Raw genomic sequence first — 21,325 nt, 5'->3', positions numbered from 1 at the left:
TGACGATAGATAGCAAATGACGTCATGTAATGGACTGCGAGTGACGACATTTATACCGAGTTGTGTTGCCTTTGGTTGACTGAGACTATTCGAAAGGACGCATGCGTGTCTGAATTACATGGACTTCTCGCGTGACTTTGCAGATGAAACTCAAACTAGTAAGCCTTCTGTTTCTTGTTTATGTATGCATTTTGTCTGTTTCACACTCTGTTGTTAAAACTCTTTCTCACTTCAATACACTTTCAGCTTTATGCAAGTCAGCGTGCACACACTCACACACACACACTCACACACACACACACACACACACACACACACACACACACACACACACGGGGGGGGGGGGGGGGGGGAGGGGGGGCAAACTCACGCAAACACACACACCAATGAAAGCAGCAGTCCAAGAGACAGGTTGGTGCTGTTTTATTATTTTCAATCAGATCAGTTGTCGTAGGAACCAGGACAGCTTGACAGACACAATTAGTTCCGTTTCTGACACTTCACATCCTGTCGCCCCTTCTTCGTCCCGGCCCGCTTCTGACGAGTTTCTCTACTTTCTCTGTCGCCATCGACATGGTTTTTGCACTGCTCTGTGTTATTGTGTGTGTGTGTGTCTGTGTGTGTGTGTCTGTGTGTGTGTGTGTGTGTCTGTGTGTGTGTGTCTGTGTGTGTGTGTGTGTGTGTGTGTGTGTGTGTGTGTGTGTTATTTCTTTGCCTTTCTCTTTGCCTTTTCCGCCTCCATGGCTTTGAGTTTCTCCTGTCGGGGGTCAAGGGGTGGCGGGGGTCGCACCTTCAACACAGATAACCAAGGGAAGTAAGCATAGGGAAACACCAGACAGTCAGGAAGAGTTATGCGCAATCTAAGTTGAAATAACAAAGGGAGGTAATCTCTGAAAGCACAAACAGTGGGGGTCACCATAGTAACGCTCACAAACAAAAGCCTCACCATGTCGGCTTTCTGAATGGGGTGGGGGTCACCATAGTTACACTAGCAAACAGTGATGGTCACCATAGTTACACTAGCAAACAGTGATGGTCACCATAGTTACACTAGCAAACAGTGATGGTCACCATAGTTACACTAGCAAACAGTGGGGGTTACCATAGTTACACTAGCAAACAGTGGGGGTTACCATAGTTACACTAGCAAACAGTGGGGGTCACCATAGTTACACTAGCAAACAGTGGGAGTCACCATAGTTACACTAGCAAACAGTGGGGGTTACCATAGTAACACTTGCAAACAGTGGGGGTCACCATAGTTACACTAGCAAACAGTGGGGGTTACCATAGTTACACTAGCAAACAGTGGGGGTTACCATAGTTACACTAGCAAACAGTGGGGGTCACCATAGTTACACTAGCAAACAGTGGGGGTTACCATAGTTACACTAGCAAACAGTGGGGGTCACCATAGTTACACTAGCAAACAGTGGGGGTTACCATAGTTACACTAGCAAACAGTGGGGGTCACCATAGTTACACTAGCAAACAGTGGGGGTTACCATAGTTACACTAGCAAACAGTGGGGGTTACCATAGTTACACTAGCAAACAGTGGGGGTCACCATCGTAACACTTGCAAACAGTGGGGGTCACCATAGTTACACTAGCAAACAGTGGGGGTCACCATAGTAACACAAGCAAACAGTGGGGGTCACCATAGTTACACTAGCAAACAGTGGGGGCACCATAGTAACACTAGCAAACAGTGGGGGTCACCATAGTAACACAAGCAAACAGTGGGGGTCACCATAGTAACACTAGCAAACAGTGGGGGTCACCATAGTAACACTAGCAAACAGTGGGGGTCACCATAGTAACACTAGCAAACAGTGGGGGTCACCATAGTAACACTAGCAAACAGTGGGGGTCACCATAGTAACACTAGCAAACAGTACAACGACGAATTCTCACCAATTCGGCTCTCCGGATGGGGTGGGGTTGAGGAGCGAAGGGAAACTCCCAGGAGACCCAGGGGTTGTTCTCGCCGTACACCTTTTCGTAGACCTTGAGGGCGCGTGACGTCATATTCTCGTGCCACGTCTTCATGGGAGGGGGGCGCGCGGTGGGGAGTCGTTTGTACACGGAGTTGGGTAAGGTGGCGCTGTGTGCTATCATGCGCGCGTACGCATCGTGTTCCTCCTTGGGTACAAGTACCTGCACACACACACACACGCACGCGTACACAAGCACGCACGCATACATGCACACACACACACACACACACACACACACACACACACACACACACACACACGCAGGCACACACACACACAAGCACACGCACGCACGCATACACACACACACACACACACACACACACACACACACACACACTGGTGTCAAGACTGCAAGAAACTCTTCCTCTCTGTCTCTCCTGTCTTTTCCAACTCATCTATGTCTCTCTCTCCCTCTCTCGATCTTAACCTTCCTCGCTCTTTCTTTCTCTCCCCCCCCCCCCCCAGTCCCTCTCTCCCTCCCTCGTTTATGATCTCTCTCACTCCCTCTATCTATCTCCCTCCCTCTCTCACTCCCTCCATCTATCTCCCTTCCTCTCTCACTCCCTCTATCTATCTCCCTTCCTCTCTCACTCCCTTTATCTATCTCCCTTCCTCTCTCACTCCCTCTATCTATCTCCCTCCCTCTCTCACTCCCTCTATCTATCTCCCTTCCTCTCTCACTCCCTCTATCTATCTCCCTTCCTCTCTCACTCCCTCTATCTATCTCCCTTCCTCTCTCACTCCCTCTATCTATCTCCCTCCCTCTCTCACTCCCTCTATCTATGCCCCTTCCTCTCTCACTCCCTCTATCTATCTCCCTTCCTCTCTCACTCCCTCTATCTATCTCCCTTCCTCTCTCACTCCCTCTATCTATCTCCCTTCCTCTCTCATTCCCTCTATCTATCTCCTTTCCTCTCTCTTTCTCCTCCCTCTATCTATCTCCCTTCCTCTCTCATTCCCTCTATCTATCTCCCTTCCTCTCTCTTTCTCCTCCCTCTATCTATCTCCCTTCCTCTCTCTTTCTCCTCCCTCTATCTATCTCCCTTCCTCTCTCTTTCTCCTCCCTCTATCTATCTCCCTTCCTCTCTCATTCCCTCTATCTATCTCCCTTCCTCTCTCATTCCCTCTATCTATCTCCCTTCCTCTCTCATTCCCTCTATCTATCTCCCTTCCTCTCTCACTCCCTCTATCTATCTCCCTTCCTCTCTCATTCCCTCTATCTATCTCCCTTCCTCTCTCATTCCCTCTATCTATCTCCCTTCCTCTCTCACTCCCTCTATCTATCTCCCTTCTTCTCTCATTCCCTCTATCTATCTCCCTTCCTCTCTCATTCCCTCTATCTATCTCCCTTCCTCTCTCACTCCCTCTATCTATCTCCCTTCCTCTCTCATTCTCTCTATCTATCTCCCTTCCTCTCTCATTCCCTCTATCTCCCTTCCTCTCTCATTCCCTCTATCCATCTCCCTTCCTCTCTCACTCCCTCTATCTATCTCCCTTCCTCTCTCACTCCCTCTGTCTATCTCCCTTCCTCTCTCATTAACTGTATCTATCTCCCTTCCTCTCTCACTCCCTCTATCTATCTCCCTTCCTCTCTCATTCCCTCTATCTATATCCCTTCCTCTCTCACTCCCTCTATCTATCTCCCTTCCTCTCTCACTCCCTCTATCTATCTCCCTTCCTCTCTCATTCCCTCTATCTATCTCCCTTCCTCTCTCATTCCCTCTATCTATCTCCCTTCCTCTCTCACTCCCTCTATCTATCTCCCTTCCTCTCTCATTCCCTCTATCTATCTCCCTTCCTCTCTCACTCCCTCTATCTATCTCCCTTCCTCTCTCATTCCCTCTATCTATCTCCCTTCCTCTCTCATTCCCTCTATCTATCTCCCTTCCTCTCTCATTCCCTCTATCTATCTCCCTTCCTCTCTCACTCCCTCTATCTATCTCCCTTCCTCTCTCACTCCCTCTATCTATGTCCCTTCCTCTCTCACTCCCTCTATCTATCTCCCTTCCTCTCTCACTCCCTCTATCTATCTCCCTTCCTCTCTCACTCCCTCTATCTATCTCCCTTCCTCTCTCACTCCCTCTATCTATCTCCCTTCCTCTCTCACTCCCTCTATCTATCTCCCTTCCTCTCTCATTCCCTCTATCTATCTCCCTTCCTCTCTCACTCCCTCTATCTCCCTTCCTCTCTCACTCCCTCTATCTATCTCCCTTCCTCTCTCATTCCCTCTATCTATATCCCTTCCTCTCTCACTCCCTCTATCTATCTCCCTTCCTCTCTCACTCCCTCTATCTATCTCCCTTCCTCTCTCTTTCTCCTCCCTCTATCTATCTCCCTTCCTCTCTCACTCCCTCTATCTATCTCCCTTCCTCTCTCTTTCTCCTCCCTCTATCTATCTCCCTTCCTCTCTCACTCCCTCTATCTATCTCCCTTCCTCTCTCTTTCTCCTCCCTCTATCTATCTCCCTTCCTCTCTCACTCCCTCTATCTATCTCCCTTCCTCTCTCTTTCTCCTCCCTCTATCTATCTCCCTTCCTCTCTCACTCCCTCTATCTATCTCCCTTCCTCTCTCTTTCTCCTCCCTCTATCTATCTCCCTTCCTCTCTCTTTCTCCTCCCTCTATCTATCTCCCTTCCTCTCTCACTCCCTCTATCTATCTCCCTTCCTCTCTCTTTCTCCTCCCTCTATCTATCTCCCTTCCTCTCTCTTTCTCCTCCCTCTATCTATCTCCCTTCCTCTCTCATTCCCTCTATCTATCTCCCTTCCTCTCTCACTCCCTCTATCTATCTCCCTTCCTCTCTCTTTCTCCTCCCTCTATCTATCTCCCTTCCTCTCTCTTTCTCCTCCCTCTATCTATCTCCCTTCCTCTCTCATTCCCTCTATCTATCTCCCTTCCTCTCTCACTCCCTCTATCTATCTCCCTTCCTCTCTCATTCCCTCTATCTATCTCCCTTCCTCTCTCACTCCCTCTATCTATCTCCCTTCCTCTCTCTTTCTCCTCCCTCTATCTATCTCCCTTCCTCTCTCTTTCTCCTCCCTCTATCTATCTCCCTTCCTCTCTCTTTCTCCTCCCTCTATCTATCTCCCTTCCTCTCTCATTCTCCTCCCTCTTTTTCTCCCTCTTCCTATCTGTCTTTCTCAGTCCCTCTCCACTTTTTTCCTCTTTATCTCTTCTTCCCTCTCTCTCTCTCTCTCACTCTCTCTCACTCTCTCTCTCACTCTCTCTACTCTCTCTCTCTCACTCTCTCTCACTCCCTCCTACTCGCCCCCTCCTCCCTCTCTCTCTCACTCTCTTTTTTTCTCTCACTCTCTCTCTCTCTCTCTCTCTCTCTCACACCCTCTGTCTCACTCCCTCCTACTCGCCCCCTCCCCCCTCTCTCTCTCTCACTCTCTTTTTTTCTCTCACTCTCTCTCTCACACCCTCTGTCTCACTCCCTCCTCCTCGCCCCCTCCCCCCTCTCTCTCTTTCTCACTCACCTCCTCCTGTATGAGCCTGGCGTCGGAGGATGCAAAGAGATGGGACACAGAGTTTGACGGGACGACGAGGATGCCATGTGACGGCGAGCGTTTGGTGCACAACACGTCGATCTCCTGGATGAGCTCAAGGTCAATGGAGTCGGTGCCAAGGTGCTCCCAGGAGCCGCTCATCACGAGGAGACACGCTGGCGTTGCTCTCTGCCCTGGGCAGAGTCAATCGGGTTAACGGCGTGATAGCAGTTTGATTCGCTCTCTGATCAGTTGTTACTTTAAACTGGTTGTGGGGATGTTGATAGCAGTTTGATTTGCTCTCTGATCAGTTGTTACTTTTAACTGGTTGTGGTGATGTTGATAGCAGTTTGATTCGCTCTCTGGTTATTTCTCCTGACTTCTGACTCCTGATATGCTGTGTGGAGCGTGGGTCAGGGTGGGTCAGCGTGGGTCAGGGTGGATCAGCGTGGGACAGGGTGGGTCAGCGGGGGTCAGAGTGGGTCAGTGTTTACTGGTGACGATCGTCTTGCTGTTTCGTTTCTCTACTCTTTCTGAATACCATGCTCTTAGACTAACAACTTTGTTGTGCAAGCGTAGGCGGAAATATATTTAAAATCAGTACCAAGCTGACCCCCAAATTCGTTGAAAAGTGCTCGCGTGACGGTTATTTCTTCATACGGTGGTTCCTCTACACGGTGCTAACTTGCTTTGCCATTGAAATGTTTGACCAGAAAAGTCCGATGGACGGAGCAGGTAAAATAACAACCATAGCGTCGTCTGCTCTGTTGGTTGTTGGAAATCAAGAGAACAATGTACCGTTCAAAGTGATGACAGCGGTTTTTTGATGACGGAAATCAGGTTTTTTTGCTGAATGAAGAATAACGTTTCCATATCAAACGTAAAAGAATAAATTCAGCAGGTATTCAGTGCTCCATGCAACGTTTGACTCGGTCTTGGAGGGTGGTTTGACGATGGCTACACTCTTTTTGTCGTCGTCCTTTTCCACGTTTCCACTCTTCCCGCCTCCTTCCTGCGGAGAGCTCGTCGCATCGCTCTCTGCTGGCGATTCCTTTACGGTCATTTGCTGGAGTTTCAATTTAACAGCTTACATCTTTACACGTTGAGGCCACACATGAACGCTGCAAGCCAAAAATGACTTGGTCTGTAAATTACTTTAGGGTGACGTCATTGGTCGGTTGACGTCATGGCCGTGGTGTAAGTCCAGTCTCGAAGGCTTCAGTCTTTGCGCTTGTGGCAGCGTTCACTCTGCCCGCAGACATGAGTGCTTGCCATCTAACAACGATCTACTGAATTAAACAGCTTAGTCTGTGCTTTGACAGGCGCACCGGGCTAGCGGATGAGACTTATGTGCAAACCTATTATAATATATAGTGCCTTATCCCTTTTTGTGTGTACACGCAAGCATAAGACCAAGTGCGCACGGAAAAAGATCCTGTTTTCCATGTCAGAATTCGGTGGGTTATAGAAATACGAAAATATCAACCATGCACCCCCCGAAACGGGCGTATGTCTGCTTAAATGGCGGGATAAAAACGGGCATACACGTCAAACCGCATCTGTATAAAAAGCACGAGTGCACCTAGGAGTTTCAGTCAAATTACAACCCAAAAATAACCTGTGCTTGCATTTACTGTCTGTAGTTTTCTGTTGTGCTTCAATGGATGTTCTCGTCGAATTGATAGAAATAAATCTAATTCATATTTGAATTGATCTGACTTGCATACTGTGAGAGAGAGAGAGAGAGAGAGAGAGAGAGAGAGAGAGAGAGAGAGAGAGAGAGAGAGAGAGAGAGAGAGAGAGAGAGAGAGAGAGAGCCGAGAGAGAGAGAGAGAGAGAGAGAGAGAGAGAGAGAGAGAGAGAGAGAGAGAGAGAGAGAGAGAGAGAGAGAGAGAGAGAGAGAGAGAGAGAGAGAGAGGTGCGCGCGCAGACGACATATTTTTCGCAAAAAAAAAAGTAAACAAATCGTTATTGTGTGGATGTTTATCAACGACACCCGGCCAAAAACTCTTTGTTGTCCTCGAGTTGCAAATTATAGATACGAAAGGCTTGTCGCTTGTAACATCCCATACCTCCACTCCCACTCCACCTCAACCCCCTCACCCCCACCCCCCTACCCCTCTTTTCACAAATTCATCCACGCGGTCTTACTTTTTTAGAATTTGCATTCTTCTTTGGAACGCAACAATATCACATCTATGTCATACATAGACTAAAACATTGCACACGTGGGTTGAGGTTACAGGCGTTCTGCTTTGTCGTCAGTGTGTGTGTGTGTGTGTGTGTGTGTGTGTGTGTGTGAGTGAGTGTGTGTGTGTGTGTGTGTGTGTGTGTGTGTGTGTGTGAGTGAGTGTGTGTGTGTGTGTGTGTGTGTGTGTGTGTATGTGTGTGTGTGTGTGTGTGTGTGTGTATGTGTGTGTGTGTGTGTGTGGGTGAGTGTGTGTGTGTGTATGTGTGTGTGTGTGTGTGTGTGTGTGTATGTGTGTGTGTGTGTGTGAATGTGTGTGTGTGTGTGTGTGTGAATATACTCTCCCAAAACAGAAACTTGACACAGGTAAACATTTATTTTTGTTAGATATGTTAGAGGAAAGCATAAACATTCAGTTTGAAGTTTGTGAGTTACATTGTTGCTAACCACTAAATCACAAAAAGAACATCATTGAACCGAGATTTTACTGGGTGGTCGCCCTTTTATGGAATTGCAAAAAGATTGTTTTCAAGAAAATCTCGTGTATAGCGCCGTGATGTTTCTGTCTCTGTGTGAGTCTCAAGTGGCAGAGATGAGAAAGCCATATCAACCGCAAGTCTGTGACACTGCGCCTGCAATTGAGGTGCAGAAAATGCCACGACTGATTGAAGCCCAGCGCCATAATGCTATTGGCCGGTTGCAAGCAGGTGCAAGTATACAATATGTCGCAAGGCATTTTGGTGTATCCCGACAATTTGTATGTGCACTATGGAACCGCTTAAATGCCACTCAAAGTGTACAGGACAGGCCGAGGTCAGGCGGACCTCGAGTCAACACACGGGCTCAGGATCGGTATATCAGGGTGCGACATCTCCGTCAACGTTTCACAACAACAACCTCTACCGCCAAGCAGATTCCAGGGGTGCCTCTCAAACAAAAAACAAGTCGCGTAAGGCGAAAATACAATATTTAGTCAAGTAGCTGTGGAACTCACAGAATGAAAGTGAACGCAATGCCATTTTTCAGCAAGACCGTATACTCGTAGCATCGTCAGTCCACCGCTCATGGCAAAGGCAGTGAAATTGACAAGAAGAGCGGGGTAGTAGTTGCGCTAAGAAGGATAGCACGCTTTTCTGTACCTCTCTTTGTTTTAACTTTCTGAGCGTGTTTTTAATCCAAACATATCATATCTATATGTTTTTGGAATCAGGAATCGACAAGGAATAAGATGAAAGTGTTTTTAAATTGATTTGGAAAATTTAATTTTGATAATAATTTTTATATATTTAATTTTCAGAGCTTGTTTTTAATCCGAATATAACATATTTATATGTTTTTGGAATCAGCAAATGATGGAGAATAAGATAAACGTAAATTTGGATCGTTTTATAAATTTTTATTTTTTTTTACAATTTTCCGATTTTTAATGACCAAAGTCATTAATTAATTTTTAAGCCACCAAGGTGAAATGCAATACCGAACCCCGGGCTTCGTCGAAGAATACTTGACCAAAATTTGAACCAATTTGGTTGAAAAATGAGGGCGTGACAGTGCCGCCTCAACTTTCACGAAAAGCCGGATATGACGTCATCAAAGACATTTATCAAAAAAATGAAAAAAACGTTCGGGGATTTCATACCCAGGAACTCTCATGTCAAATTTCATAAAGATCGGTCCAGTAGTTTAGTCTGAATCGCTCTACACACACACACAGACACACACACACACACACACACACACACACATACACCACGACCCTCGTCTCGATTCCCCCCTCTACGTTAAAATATTTAGTCAAAACTTGACTAAATATAAAAACCTAAAAGAAAAGAAACATCACAGCACCATGCACATAATTATCGCACAGACAACCTTTTTGAAATTCCATAAAAGGGCGACCACCCAGTAAAATCTCGGTTCAATGATGTTCTTTTTGTGGTTTAGTGGTCAGGATCAGAATCAGGATCGATACATTGCAGGAACCTTTTTAGGTTATCATCGCAACGGAAACGAGAGAGCGCAACTCCCAAAAATTACAATTTTAATAATAGGAATTATTTGATCCTAGCCTATCCTCTTTTTCTAGGGAGGTCAGTTTGTGGGACTAGGGGGGGGGGGGGGTTGAAGAACAGGCAGCATCCGAGTGACACCCCCAGCCTTCCCCCACACACAGATCCCCCAACCCCCTAAATCCCATCCCTAACCAAATTTAAAAGCAACAATGTTACTGACAAACTTCAAACTGAATTTTGTTGCTTTCCTCTAACATATTTAAAACAAATAAATGTTCACCTGTGTCAAGTTTCCTTTTTGGGAGAGTATATATATATATATATATGAGCCAATGTCAAAAGGTGCTGTGGGTACGCTAGGTATTTTATAAGTTCTGTAACTATTTACTGAATGTACACTCAGATGGAACTTTTGGTTTTTCTGAGAGATTAATGAATAAAGATGATCGCAGAGAAAAACCAAAGACTAACCATAAACAGTTAAAATTCTGCTCCTCATTCATTACGCAAATTAGTGCTTTTTAGGGACGTATTTTGACAAGGTGTTTGAGTACTCTTGATAGTTTTAGAAAAAATGCTAATAAGCTTTTTTCTGGGCAGTTGGATTTAAACCAAATGATTGCATGAACCCCAATACATAGTTCTGTGTGATTTTCGTCCCATTTGTCCGCTTTTTAAAGAAATTATTAAAGTTTGAAAATTGCGTGTCTAGCGTGACTCTTTGCGTCACAAAAACTCAAACTTTAAAAAAGCTTCCAAAAAATGTTGTTGATCAACTAGATACACAAAAGAACCAGTTTTGAACAAAAAATGTCGGTGAAAAGGAAAAACAATGAAAATAACCACTATATTTTGAAGTTTGGTACCATTTCTGGCTAATTTAAGCTTTGTCGTCACAATGTCACACTAGACACTTTTTTTTTTATCAAATTTCATTTTTTTTCCAAAATTTTTTTAATTTCTTTCTTTTATGCGCTTTTACCTTGATTATATTTAATCTACACCCCAATACTCATATGCGAGCTCAGTAGAAATGAAAGTTCTAGAAAAAAAATGGAAAAAATCAGGTTTATGTCCTTACATGCCACAAGAGACACTCGTCAAGCCTCAACTTAACGGCCAAATAACACAGCCGTTGTGAAAGATTTTCCCTTTTCTCCTTTAGAAACTATATACTGAATGTGTTAAGCAACTCAAAACACCAGTCATTTTACTTTGGATGTACTTTGATTTTCGAAGCTGTCAGACAGCACCTTTTGACATTGGCTCATATATATATAAAAAATTTATTCCCCCCTCTGCTTCTTTACATCTGTAAACTTGTAGAGCTAGTTATTTTTCGATAAACACCCAGCAACCAAACAAATAACGACCCAGCAACAGCCTGAATCCTCGATAGCGCAGTGGGTTGAGAAGCTGTTCTGCGTCGGTACTACTTTTGCGACTGAAAAGTTCCGAACGCTCTAATGTACGAAGTATACATCTCTGGAGCAAACAATACAAACATACCGCATTTAAATTAACAACTACAGGCTTGAACACATGAATCTCCATATAAAATCCATGTGTTTGGTTGTTTTCTGAATCTAGATCTGCTGTGCACAAACCGTTCATCACAAGCAAATTGTCTAGCGACAAGAGTAGTTCCCCTTTCAAATTTCTTTTCACTCAGTTTCTTCGACAACAGACTGCAATCTGACGGTCAGTTTTCAACAATATTTCATTTAATAAACAGATCACACGCAACCAAATGCACACATCTCATCAATTTAAACAACATAAAGCGGTTTCATACACTATTTTCCCCAGAAAACTGAACTTCATACAGTTTTTAACGTTGGAACACGGGTGCAAAAGTTCGTCTGCTAGTTCCATTTGACGAAAGAACATTATCCTAAGCGATACCAAAACATATACAGAACACACAATATCTGCCTTTGCCGCCACAGCAGAATAACAGCATTTATCCCCCCCTCTGCTTCTTTCTCTCTGTAAACTTGTAGGGCTAGTTATTTTTCGGTAACTTACCCAACAACCAAAATCACTTACCCAACAACGGGCCTGAATCCTCGATAGCTCATGGGTAGAGACTGTACACATTGTGGATCTACTTTTTGCGACTCAAAAGTTCAGAACACTCTAATGTACAAAATATACATTTCTGGGGCAAACAATACAACCATACCGTATTTAAACCAGCAACTACAGACTTGAACACATGAATCTCCATATAAAATCCATGAGTTTGTTGTTTTCTGAATTCAGATCTGCCGTGCACAATCGTTTATCGCTAGCAAGATTCCAAGGAAAAGTAACTCTCATACTTTGTCTAGCGACACGAGTAGTTCCCCTTCCAGATGTCGGCTGCACCGACAAGACTGCAATCCGACGGTCAGTTTTCAACAATATTTCATTTTATAAACAGATCACACGCAATCAATTGCAAACATTTAATCAACGTAAAGAACATGCAGCGGTTTCTTACACTATTTTGCCCCAGAAAATTAAACTTCATACAGTTTTTAACGTTGGAACACGGGTGTAAAACTTCGTCTGCTAGTCACATTCGAAGAAAGAACATTTCCTGAGCGATACCAAAACATGAACAGAACACACACTATCTGCCTTTACCGCCACAGCAGAATGACAACATAACTGTGTACTTGATTTTAGTTCAAAACATGGAAACTGACAAGAAGTGTTAACAAAATTGAATGATTTGCACGGAACTATACAACCGCGCATTAATCGATCGCCTGCGCAGGTAGACTGGTTGGGTGAATATGATTCGATCAAACTTTCGCACAAAAACTCCTCTTTTCTTTGAATAACTGAAGAAAGGAGGGATAAAGAGGTTACATACCTCGTCTCAGTGATTATCAAAAATAATGGTCTCAGTTCGCGGTCATGAAAAAGCTCGCTGAAGCTCGCATTTTTCATGATCCGCTAACTTCGACCATTATTTTTGATAATCACTGAGACTCGGCATGTAACCTCTACATCTGTGTACTTGATTTTAGTCCAAAATAGGAAAACTGACAAGAAGTGTTAACAGAATGGAATGATTTGCACGAAACTATACAACCGCGCATTAATCGATCGCCTGCGCAGGTTGACTGGTTGAGTGAATAGGATTCGATCAAACTTTCGCAAAAAACCTCATCTTTTCTTTGAATAACTGAAGAAAGGAGGAATAAAGAGGTTACACACCTCGTCTCAGTGATTATTAAAAATGATGGTCGAAAGCTCGCATTTTTCATGATCCGCTAACTTCGACCATTATTTTTAATAATCTCAGTTCGCGGTCATGAAAAAGCTCGCTAAAGCTCGCATTTTTCATGATCCGCTAACTTCGACCATTATTTTTAATAATCACTGAGACTCGGCATGTAACCTCTACATATAGTGCGCATGGTGAGTGGATGGTGAGTGCATGGTGAGTGGACAATTCATGCTTCATTCACCGGCCGCCTCAACACTTGAAATTTCCTTGGCTGAAAATCGTTCTTCGCTCACACACATATAAACATATCTTATTTCATCTTTCACTTTTCACTGAGATCGCTGTCACTGGTCTTCTCAGTCATATGTTCAATATCATTGTTGTTGTGGTTGGTGGTGGTGGTGTTGGTGGTGGTGGTGTTGGTGCTAGTGGTGTTGTCGCCGGAGAAGCAAGATGGCGGCTGTCTCCACAAGATGGATGACATAGAATCCAACGTTCCGCAGTCGCCTCCCATGCTCCACATACTCAGGTTCAACCTTCTGAAAATTAATTAGTAAATAAAAAAGATGAATAAATAACAAATTTGAAAAATGTAGATATGTAAATAAATAGATAAAATGAAGACTCGAGGTGTATTTCCAGTGTTGATTTTTCTTTTACTTTATTTGGTGTTTAACGTCGTTTTCAACCACGAAGGTTATATCGCGACGGGGAAAGGGGGGGGGGGGGGGGGGGGAAGCCACTTGTCAATTTTTTCTTGTTCACAAAAGCACTAATCAAAAATTTGCTCCAGGGGCTTGCAACGTATTACCTTACTGGGAGAATGCAAGTTTCCAGTACAAAGGACTTAACATTTCTTACATACGGCTTGACTAAAATCTGTACAAAAATTGACTATATTCTATACAAGAAACACTTAACAAGGGTAAAAAGAGAAACAGAATCCGTTAGTCGCCTCTTACGACATGCTGGGGAGCATCGGGTAAATTCTTCCCCCTAACCCGCGGGGGGTCCCAGTGTTGATGACTTTGGACTTTGGTTGAAAGCAGTATTAGCCAGGACACTGCATGTAGCAAGAATACAGAACATTATTTTTATTTCTTCAACGGTTTCATTTCAATTATCAAAAATAGTGTCCAGCATTGATCAGTAACGGTAAAACAGCAAACTGCGTCATAATCTGGGGTTGTGTGCACTACAAAGTGGCGTTGTGAGTGTGACCCACGCACTGGGTCGGAGTGTTTGAAATCAAAAGCAAATCTCAATTCCAATGAATCCACACAACGCCTGGTTCTCACCCATTGGGCATTTTGTTTTGGACACCGCCCCTAGTCGCTAGCCATAGAGAAATAGTATAAAAGCTTGAAAAGCGACTGGGACGCAACCACTTAAGAAGAAACAAGTCGCGTAAGGCGAAATAACAACATTTAGTCAAGCTGTCGAACTCACAGAATGAAACTGAACGCAATGCTTTTTTCACCAAGACCACATACTCGTAGTTTCGTCAGTCCACCGCTCGTGGCAAAGGCAGTGAAATCGACAAGCCATGAAGAATAGTGCGGTAGTGGTCGCGCTGAGCAGGATAACACGCTTTTCTGTATATCTATTCTTTTTAGCTTACTGAGTTTGTTTTTAATCCAAACATATCATATCTATATGGTTTTTTTAATCAGGGACCGACAAGGAATAAGATGAAATTGTTTTTAAATCGATTTCGAAAAATTAATTTTAATCATAATTTTTATATTTTTAATTTTTAGAGCTTGTTTGTAATCCAAATATAACATATGTATATGTTTTTGGAATCAAAAAATGACGAAGAATAAGATGAACATGTTCTTGGATCGTTTAATAAAAAATTAATTTTAATTACAAGTTTCCGATTTTTAATGACCAAAGTCATTAATTAGTTTTTAAGCCACCAAGCTGAAATGCGATACCAAAGTCTGGCCTTCGTCGAAGATTGCTTTGCCAAAATGTCAATCAATTTGATTGAAAAATGAGGGTGTGACAGTGCCGCTTCAACTTTTACAAAAAGCCAGATATGACGTCATCAAAGGTATTTATTGAAAAGATGAAAAAAACGTCCGGGGATATCATTCCCAGAAACTCTCATGTCAAATTTCATAAAGATCGGTCCAGTAGTTTACTCTGAATCGCTCTACACACACACACGCACAGACACACACAGACACACACACACACACACACACACACACACACACACACACACACACACCAAGGGCGGATCAATTCACTTTGGAGGGGGGGGGGGGTTTACAAAATGACTGCGAAGATACAAGTTGACGGCGCCTCTAGGGGGGTCCGGGGGCATGCCCCCCCGGAATTTTATTTTATCCAAAGAAGCAAAATAGAGCTATCTGGTGCATCCTGAGCCAATAAATTACCTCTTTTTTGGGGGGGTGGGGGGGGGTGGGGGGGGTTACGTAACCCGTGTAACCCCCCCAGATCCGCCCTTGCACACACACACACACACACACACACACACACACACACACACACACACACACACACACACACACACACACACACACATACACCACGACCCTCGTCTCGATTCCCCCTCTATGTTAGGGAGTAACGAAGGACTAGAGGAAACTACCAGTTGCTGCCTTAAGCCTACTGCAAACAAGTAAAGAAACACCCCCAACCCCCCCCCCCCACACACACACACACACACACATACACACACACACACACACACACACACACACACACACACACACACACACACAAATAATAAAAGCAATTCCCCGTCACAAAACACACGTAGCAAATCACCACACACTCCAAATTATATAGCGTTCCACTTCTGAACACACTTTGTGTAACCCGTTCTGAACACACTTTGTGTAACCCGTTCTGAACACACTTTGTGTAACCCGTTCTGAACACACTTTGTGTAACCCGTTCTAAACACATTTTGTGTAACCCGTTCTGAACACACTTTGTGTAACCCGTTCTAAACATACTTTGTGTAACCCGTTCTGAACACACTTTGTGTAACCCGTTCTGAACACACTTTGTGTAACCCGTTCTGAACACACTTTGTGTAACCTGTTCTGAACACACTTTGTGTAACCCGTTCTGAACACACTTTGTGTAACCCGTTCTAAACACAGTGTGGCTTACAACATGCTTCTACTGACAACAGTAGCACACATGGCATGGTAAACACTAGCCCAGATTTAAAGACTAGTGCTGGTAGAATCATGTTTAATGTCACACTGTGTTACAGAAATCGTGTTATTCTTCTTCTTCTTCTTCTTCTTCTTCTTCTTCTTCTTCTTCTTCTTCTTCTTCTTCTTCGTTCATGGGCTTAGACTCCCACGTTCACTCATGTTTTTAGCACGAGTGGATTTTTACGTGTATGACCATTTTTACCCCGCCTTCAGGCAGCATACGCCGATTTCGGAGGAGGCATACTGGGTATTTTCGTGTTTCTATAACCCACCGAACTCCGCCATAGTCGATTACAGGATCTTTTACGTGGGCACTTGGTCTTGTGCTTGCGTGTACACACGAAGGGGGTTAAGTCACTAGCAGGTCTGCACATAGGTTGACCTGGGAGATCGAAAAAATATCCACTCTTAACCCACCAGGCGGCAGCGACCGGGATTCGAAATCACGACCTCCCGATTAGGAGGCCGACGTCTTACCACCACGCCACTGCGCCCGAACTCGTGTTCCAAAGTGGAAGGCTTATATTCAGACTGCACACAATTATTCAATTAAGACTGGAGTCTACTCCTGAAGGAAGTGATCAACTTGTTTTAAAAGTGAATTTGTTTGTAAGTTGAACGAGTGCTGAGGCCAGATAGAACTGACAGAATAGGACTTAAACGTGCTCATTTCATAGATAACATGACTGAAACGTGAGTATGAGGTATCAGACTGACTAACTTACCAACACATGAACTATTGAACAAATGAAGGAAGGAAGGAAGGAAGGACGGAAGGGAGGAACGAACGAACGAACGAACGAACGAACGAACGAACGAACGAACGAACGAACGAACGAACGAACGAAAAAACAAACGAGGGAAAGAAGGAACGAATGAACTGAGTGACTGACTGGCTGACTGACTAACTGAACACAAAGCCAAGAAGTATGACCTTATATGATGATCGGCGTGCGCCTTTTCAATCCTCTTGTCTTTGGCTCGCCGGTTCTGAAACCAGATCTTGATTTGCGTTTCTGTCAGGGCCAGCAACTCTGCCAGCTCCAGCCTGCGCGTGCGCGTGACGTATTCATGACGTCGGTACTCCAGTTCAAGCTGCATGGTCTGTTCGCTGCTGAACGTCGTGCGCTGACGTCGTGGTCTCTGCTCACGTGATTTCCGGCGAGGAACTGCGAGAGAAAAACATTCTATACAATGTTGAAAAACAAAAAAAATCGGTACTCACCAACACAAAGTCACCAACACAAAGTCACCAACACAACGTCACCAACACAACGTCACCAACACAAAGTCACCAACACAACGTCACCAACACAACGTCACCAACACAAAGTCATCAAACACAAAGTCAGTCGAATGTTCGCCTTTGGAGGCTTCTTCGGGACAACGAACAAAAAGCGGAAGCAAAACAAAAGCAGCACAAAACGAAAAAGGGGAGACAACATCGGAGGATTAAATTCGACTTTGTCGTTGTCTTTGCTGTCTTTGTTTCGGTGAGTACCGATTTCTGTTGTTTTTCAACAGTCATCTTGTTGTTTAGATCCAATACAATGACAATCCAATGAGGCGTATCAAATCGTTTTTTGACGTTGGTGCTTCTCATTCTGTCACAGGTACCAGGAGACTGACTGGCTCTGCACAGCTCTCGCTTCCTGCAGTAGCCGGTGTCATGGGTCAGTAACAACGTCTCTGACTTACTAGAGTTGCCTTTATTTCCAACGCTTACTTCACTCTGTTACGAAAAAATATAATTTTTCAACTGAACATTGGAATTCCCTTCTTTGAGTCATGTGACGTCAGAGTCCGACAACAATTCATATTTTGGCTTCATCCAATAATCTGTATACAAAGAGACTGCCAACGTTCCAAACTTCAGAATCAGAAAACAAGAAAGGTCCGTTGTTGGAACGTTGTTATTGACAAAAATACGTTACAATCACACATAATATGCCAACCCAACGGTCTTTTAAGTGAACAGACAAACATTGAATTGATCGAATTTACGCCCGCTCGCCAGGAAGCCGAGCGAATTGCGAGCGGACGTAAATTCGATCAAGCGAAGTATTTTGTGACTAATTGTTTGTCTGTTCACTTAAAAGACCGTTGGGTCGATATATTAATTTTGTGATTGTAACGTACTTTTTGTCAATAACAACGTTCCAACAACTGACCTTTCTTATTTAGGCTTCAGCCAAGACTACAAAATAGTCATAAAAACTAAAAGGGATTGTAACCAGAATCGATAGATACATAAATGTTATTTGTATTTTTGACCACAATAAGACATTTTACACAGATCATTTCGACAGCCATTGTTTACCTTGACCGCTATCGCGATAGCGTGGTCTCGGGGGGACACTGACTGTCTCGATCTGTGTAGAATGTCATATTTTGGTCAACAATACATATAACGTAGAATCCCTAGCCAACTATTGCAACTGATGGAGGAAATCACTTGGTTGTTGTCTATTGGCGGGGATATAGCTCAGTTGGTAGCGCGCTGGATTTGTATTCAGTTGGCCGCTGTCAGCGTGAGTTCGATCCCAGGTTCGGCGGAAATTTATTTCACAGAGTCAACTTTGTGTGCAGACTCTCTTCGGTGTCCGAACCTCCCCCCGTGTACACTACATTCGGTGTGCACGTTAAAGATCCCACGATTGACAAAAGGGTCTTTCCTGGTAAAATTGCTTAGGCACAGTTAATAATTGTCTACCTATACCCGTGTGACTTGGAATAATAGGCCGTGAAAGGTAAATATGCGCCGAAATGGCTGCAATCTACTGGCCGTATAAAATTTCATCTCACACGGCATCACTGCAGAGCGCCTAGAACTGTACCCACGGAATATGCGCGATATAAGACTCATTGATTGATTGATTGATATTTTGTCATGCCTGGTTTTGGAACGTCAGCAGTCTATGTGTTTGGAATGACTGCGCTTAAGACACTGACACAAACATGTTCTCTTTGTTCGACAAACATTAAATAACGATTCCCTCATTTCACCACCAAACCGTCATTAATCACAACTGTAGGAAATGTTTCTCCATTTGTGCTGCGCGTGGCCGGACAATAACTCTTCTAATTACACTGTTTTTTCATGAAAGCGATTTTAAGTAAAACCGCGTGATCGCGACACTTTCATCTCTCAAGCTGCCAACTCACCAAAACCGTTGAACATATGATCCGACCAGTAAGCTCTATGCAGATAGGATGACGTCATCAAGTACGCCGAAGGGGCTGCCGGGAAGGTCTCTAAAGAGATGTTGGGCATGCGCGAGAGGAAAGGGTTTCCGGTTCCTGTCGAAGACGACGCTTCGTAGCGTGATGGAGAGTGCAGGAAGGGTGACCATATTGCAGGAAGTGACGATTTATGCGTCGTATCCGGTACCGGTTCACTCGACTGGAAGGATTCCATTGGCTGAAACATGAAAATCATGGGGTTACCGGCATGTGCCATTCGTCATTTAAAAAGAGAAGGGCGGGGGGGGGGGGGGGGGGGGGCGCAAACAATAATACAGCAGCAACAAAAAGCGGATCTTTCTCGTCACATTAGTGTACGATGACGTAAAGAATGATCTTGCAAGAATCGTTTCAGCTTGAAATTAGACCAACGGCCTCGTCATGGATGAGGGGGGGAGACTGAAGTCTTGATCTGAAGGTTATGAAAAACACCTGAGGTACACGGTGTCCTCAGATCACCCACAGTGGCTGACAGCCGGTTGAAAAATGACCAGTCACACTCTCCATGGCTACTCCACCCCCCCTCCCCCCTCCCTCCCCCCCAAAAAAAGAATAAAAAATGGAAGCACTTTGAGAGGGAAAACCTCGAACGGCTACAGTTGAAACGTCAGAATAGGTGTTGAGAGATAATTACAGCGGGGGGAGAATCTTATTTAAATGTGACAGAACGCTATTTTACGATGGGAGAAACAAAGGGACGTAAGCGCCACCAGCATACGGATAAGGGAGGTGACACACTGTGCCAACAGCGAGCAGAGCGCTAGACTTTGCATTGTGGACATTTGATCTTGAGTGAAATTAAACATTTTGAACCAACATTCTGTCGTCAAACAATGTTGGATAATCTTGTCGTATTATTTTATTCCTGCGATTCAATTTTTTTTCATTCATTTAAAAACAAACTGAGTTCCAGATGTGCATGTAAGGTTGCTTAACGTTTTGGCACGAGTGTATTTCTCAATAAAGACCTGTGCATGTAAGGTTGCTGAACGTTTTGGCACGAGTGTATTTCTCAATAAAGACCTGTGCATGTAAGGTTGCTGAACGTTTTGGCACGAGTGTATTTCTCAATAAAGACCTGTGCAAATGGAACTTAGCCAATCATAGAAACAATATTTATTCCAGTTGTAAAATTATAAGTCGTATATTAATAATAACAAACATAAAACAAAGACTCACCAAATTGTCTGTTTTACACCTGATTCCCTGAGCCTTGTCAGACCAAACACAGTCACCGCTCAACACAGCGTAGACTGTCGCCCGATGGAGGAAAACATCAGTAAATGATCAACAATTGACAGATACCTCCAACACGGCATCCACACTTGGCTTGCTAACAGTTAGGTCCGCCTTTTTGGGTTCCCGTCTCTGGCTCGCTGTCTGGCACCATGGTACCGTACTGCCTGCAATGACTGCTCCTGGCAGAAGAAAGCATCGTACGAGAAGAAGAATATAATACTTGGTGGAGTGAACAACAGCAGCAGAAGCAGCAACAACAAAAACAACCACAACAACAACAACGGATAAACGAACTTTTGCCTTGGATGAATAAAAGAAAATAAATATGGAGAGAAAAAAAAGAAGATTCAGAAAATAAAAACTAAACACTGCTCTTCTTCTTCCTTTTCAGCTACCTTCACACTACCCTCCTCCACCTCAACAACAACAACAACAACAACAACAACAACAACAACAACAACAACAACAACAACACTTTTCAAATAAGGCGAGAGCGCAGAATAAAAACCAAATTTACAGGGGAAGTAATCGCTTCAATCATAGACCGAAGAAAGCAAGTAAGAGTTGTCCATAATTTAAGGCAATTAGTTCCCTTGGTTGTTTGTCATAATCATCCCCAAACTGTCAATATCTTCCTCTTGTACCAAGCATTAGCTAAGAAACTGCCTGGTCACAGTTCTGTTGGGGGCTGAAATCTGTTAATTTGACACCACCTCCCCCGTAAATGGGG

General features: G+C 44.0%; 1 protein-coding gene across 1 annotated transcript; it reads right to left on the bottom strand.

Annotated features, from left to right (window-relative positions):
• Positions 1 to 406: 406 nt before the first annotated feature.
• On the bottom strand, positions 407 to 6,664 carry LOC138946714 (uncharacterized). Its single transcript, XM_070318121.1, has 3 exons — positions 5,479 to 6,664; positions 1,917 to 2,159; positions 407 to 790 (listed from the first exon to the last, which is right to left on the bottom strand). Exons 1-3 carry the CDS (start codon positions 5,647 to 5,649, stop codon positions 704 to 706), a joined length of 501 nt encoding a protein of 166 aa, XP_070174222.1. The 5' UTR covers positions 5,650 to 6,664; the 3' UTR covers positions 407 to 703.
• Between the last annotated feature and the right edge of the window lie 14,661 nt (positions 6,665 to 21,325).

The sequence above is a fragment of the Littorina saxatilis genome, linkage group LG14, assembly GCF_037325665.1.
Source record: "Littorina saxatilis isolate snail1 linkage group LG14, US_GU_Lsax_2.0, whole genome shotgun sequence".
Lineage (NCBI taxonomy): Eukaryota > Metazoa > Mollusca > Gastropoda > Littorinimorpha > Littorinidae > Littorina > Littorina saxatilis.
Note: the sequence above shows the minus strand (reverse complement) of the source record. Positions and strands in the feature narration are given on the sequence as shown.

Coding starts and splice junctions, on each gene's coding strand:
- LOC138946714 (XM_070318121.1), bottom strand. CDS start 5,649: ATGAGCGGCTCCTGGGAGCACCTTGGCACCGACTCCATTGACCTTGAG. Junction 2,160..5,478: donor CCAGGCTCATACAGGAGGAG/GTGAGTGAGAAA, acceptor GTGTGTGTGCAG/GTACTTGTACCCAAGGAGGA. Junction 791..1,916: donor CCATCCGGAGAGCCGAATTG/GTGAGAATTCGT, acceptor TCTGTGTTGAAG/GTGCGACCCCCGCCACCCCT.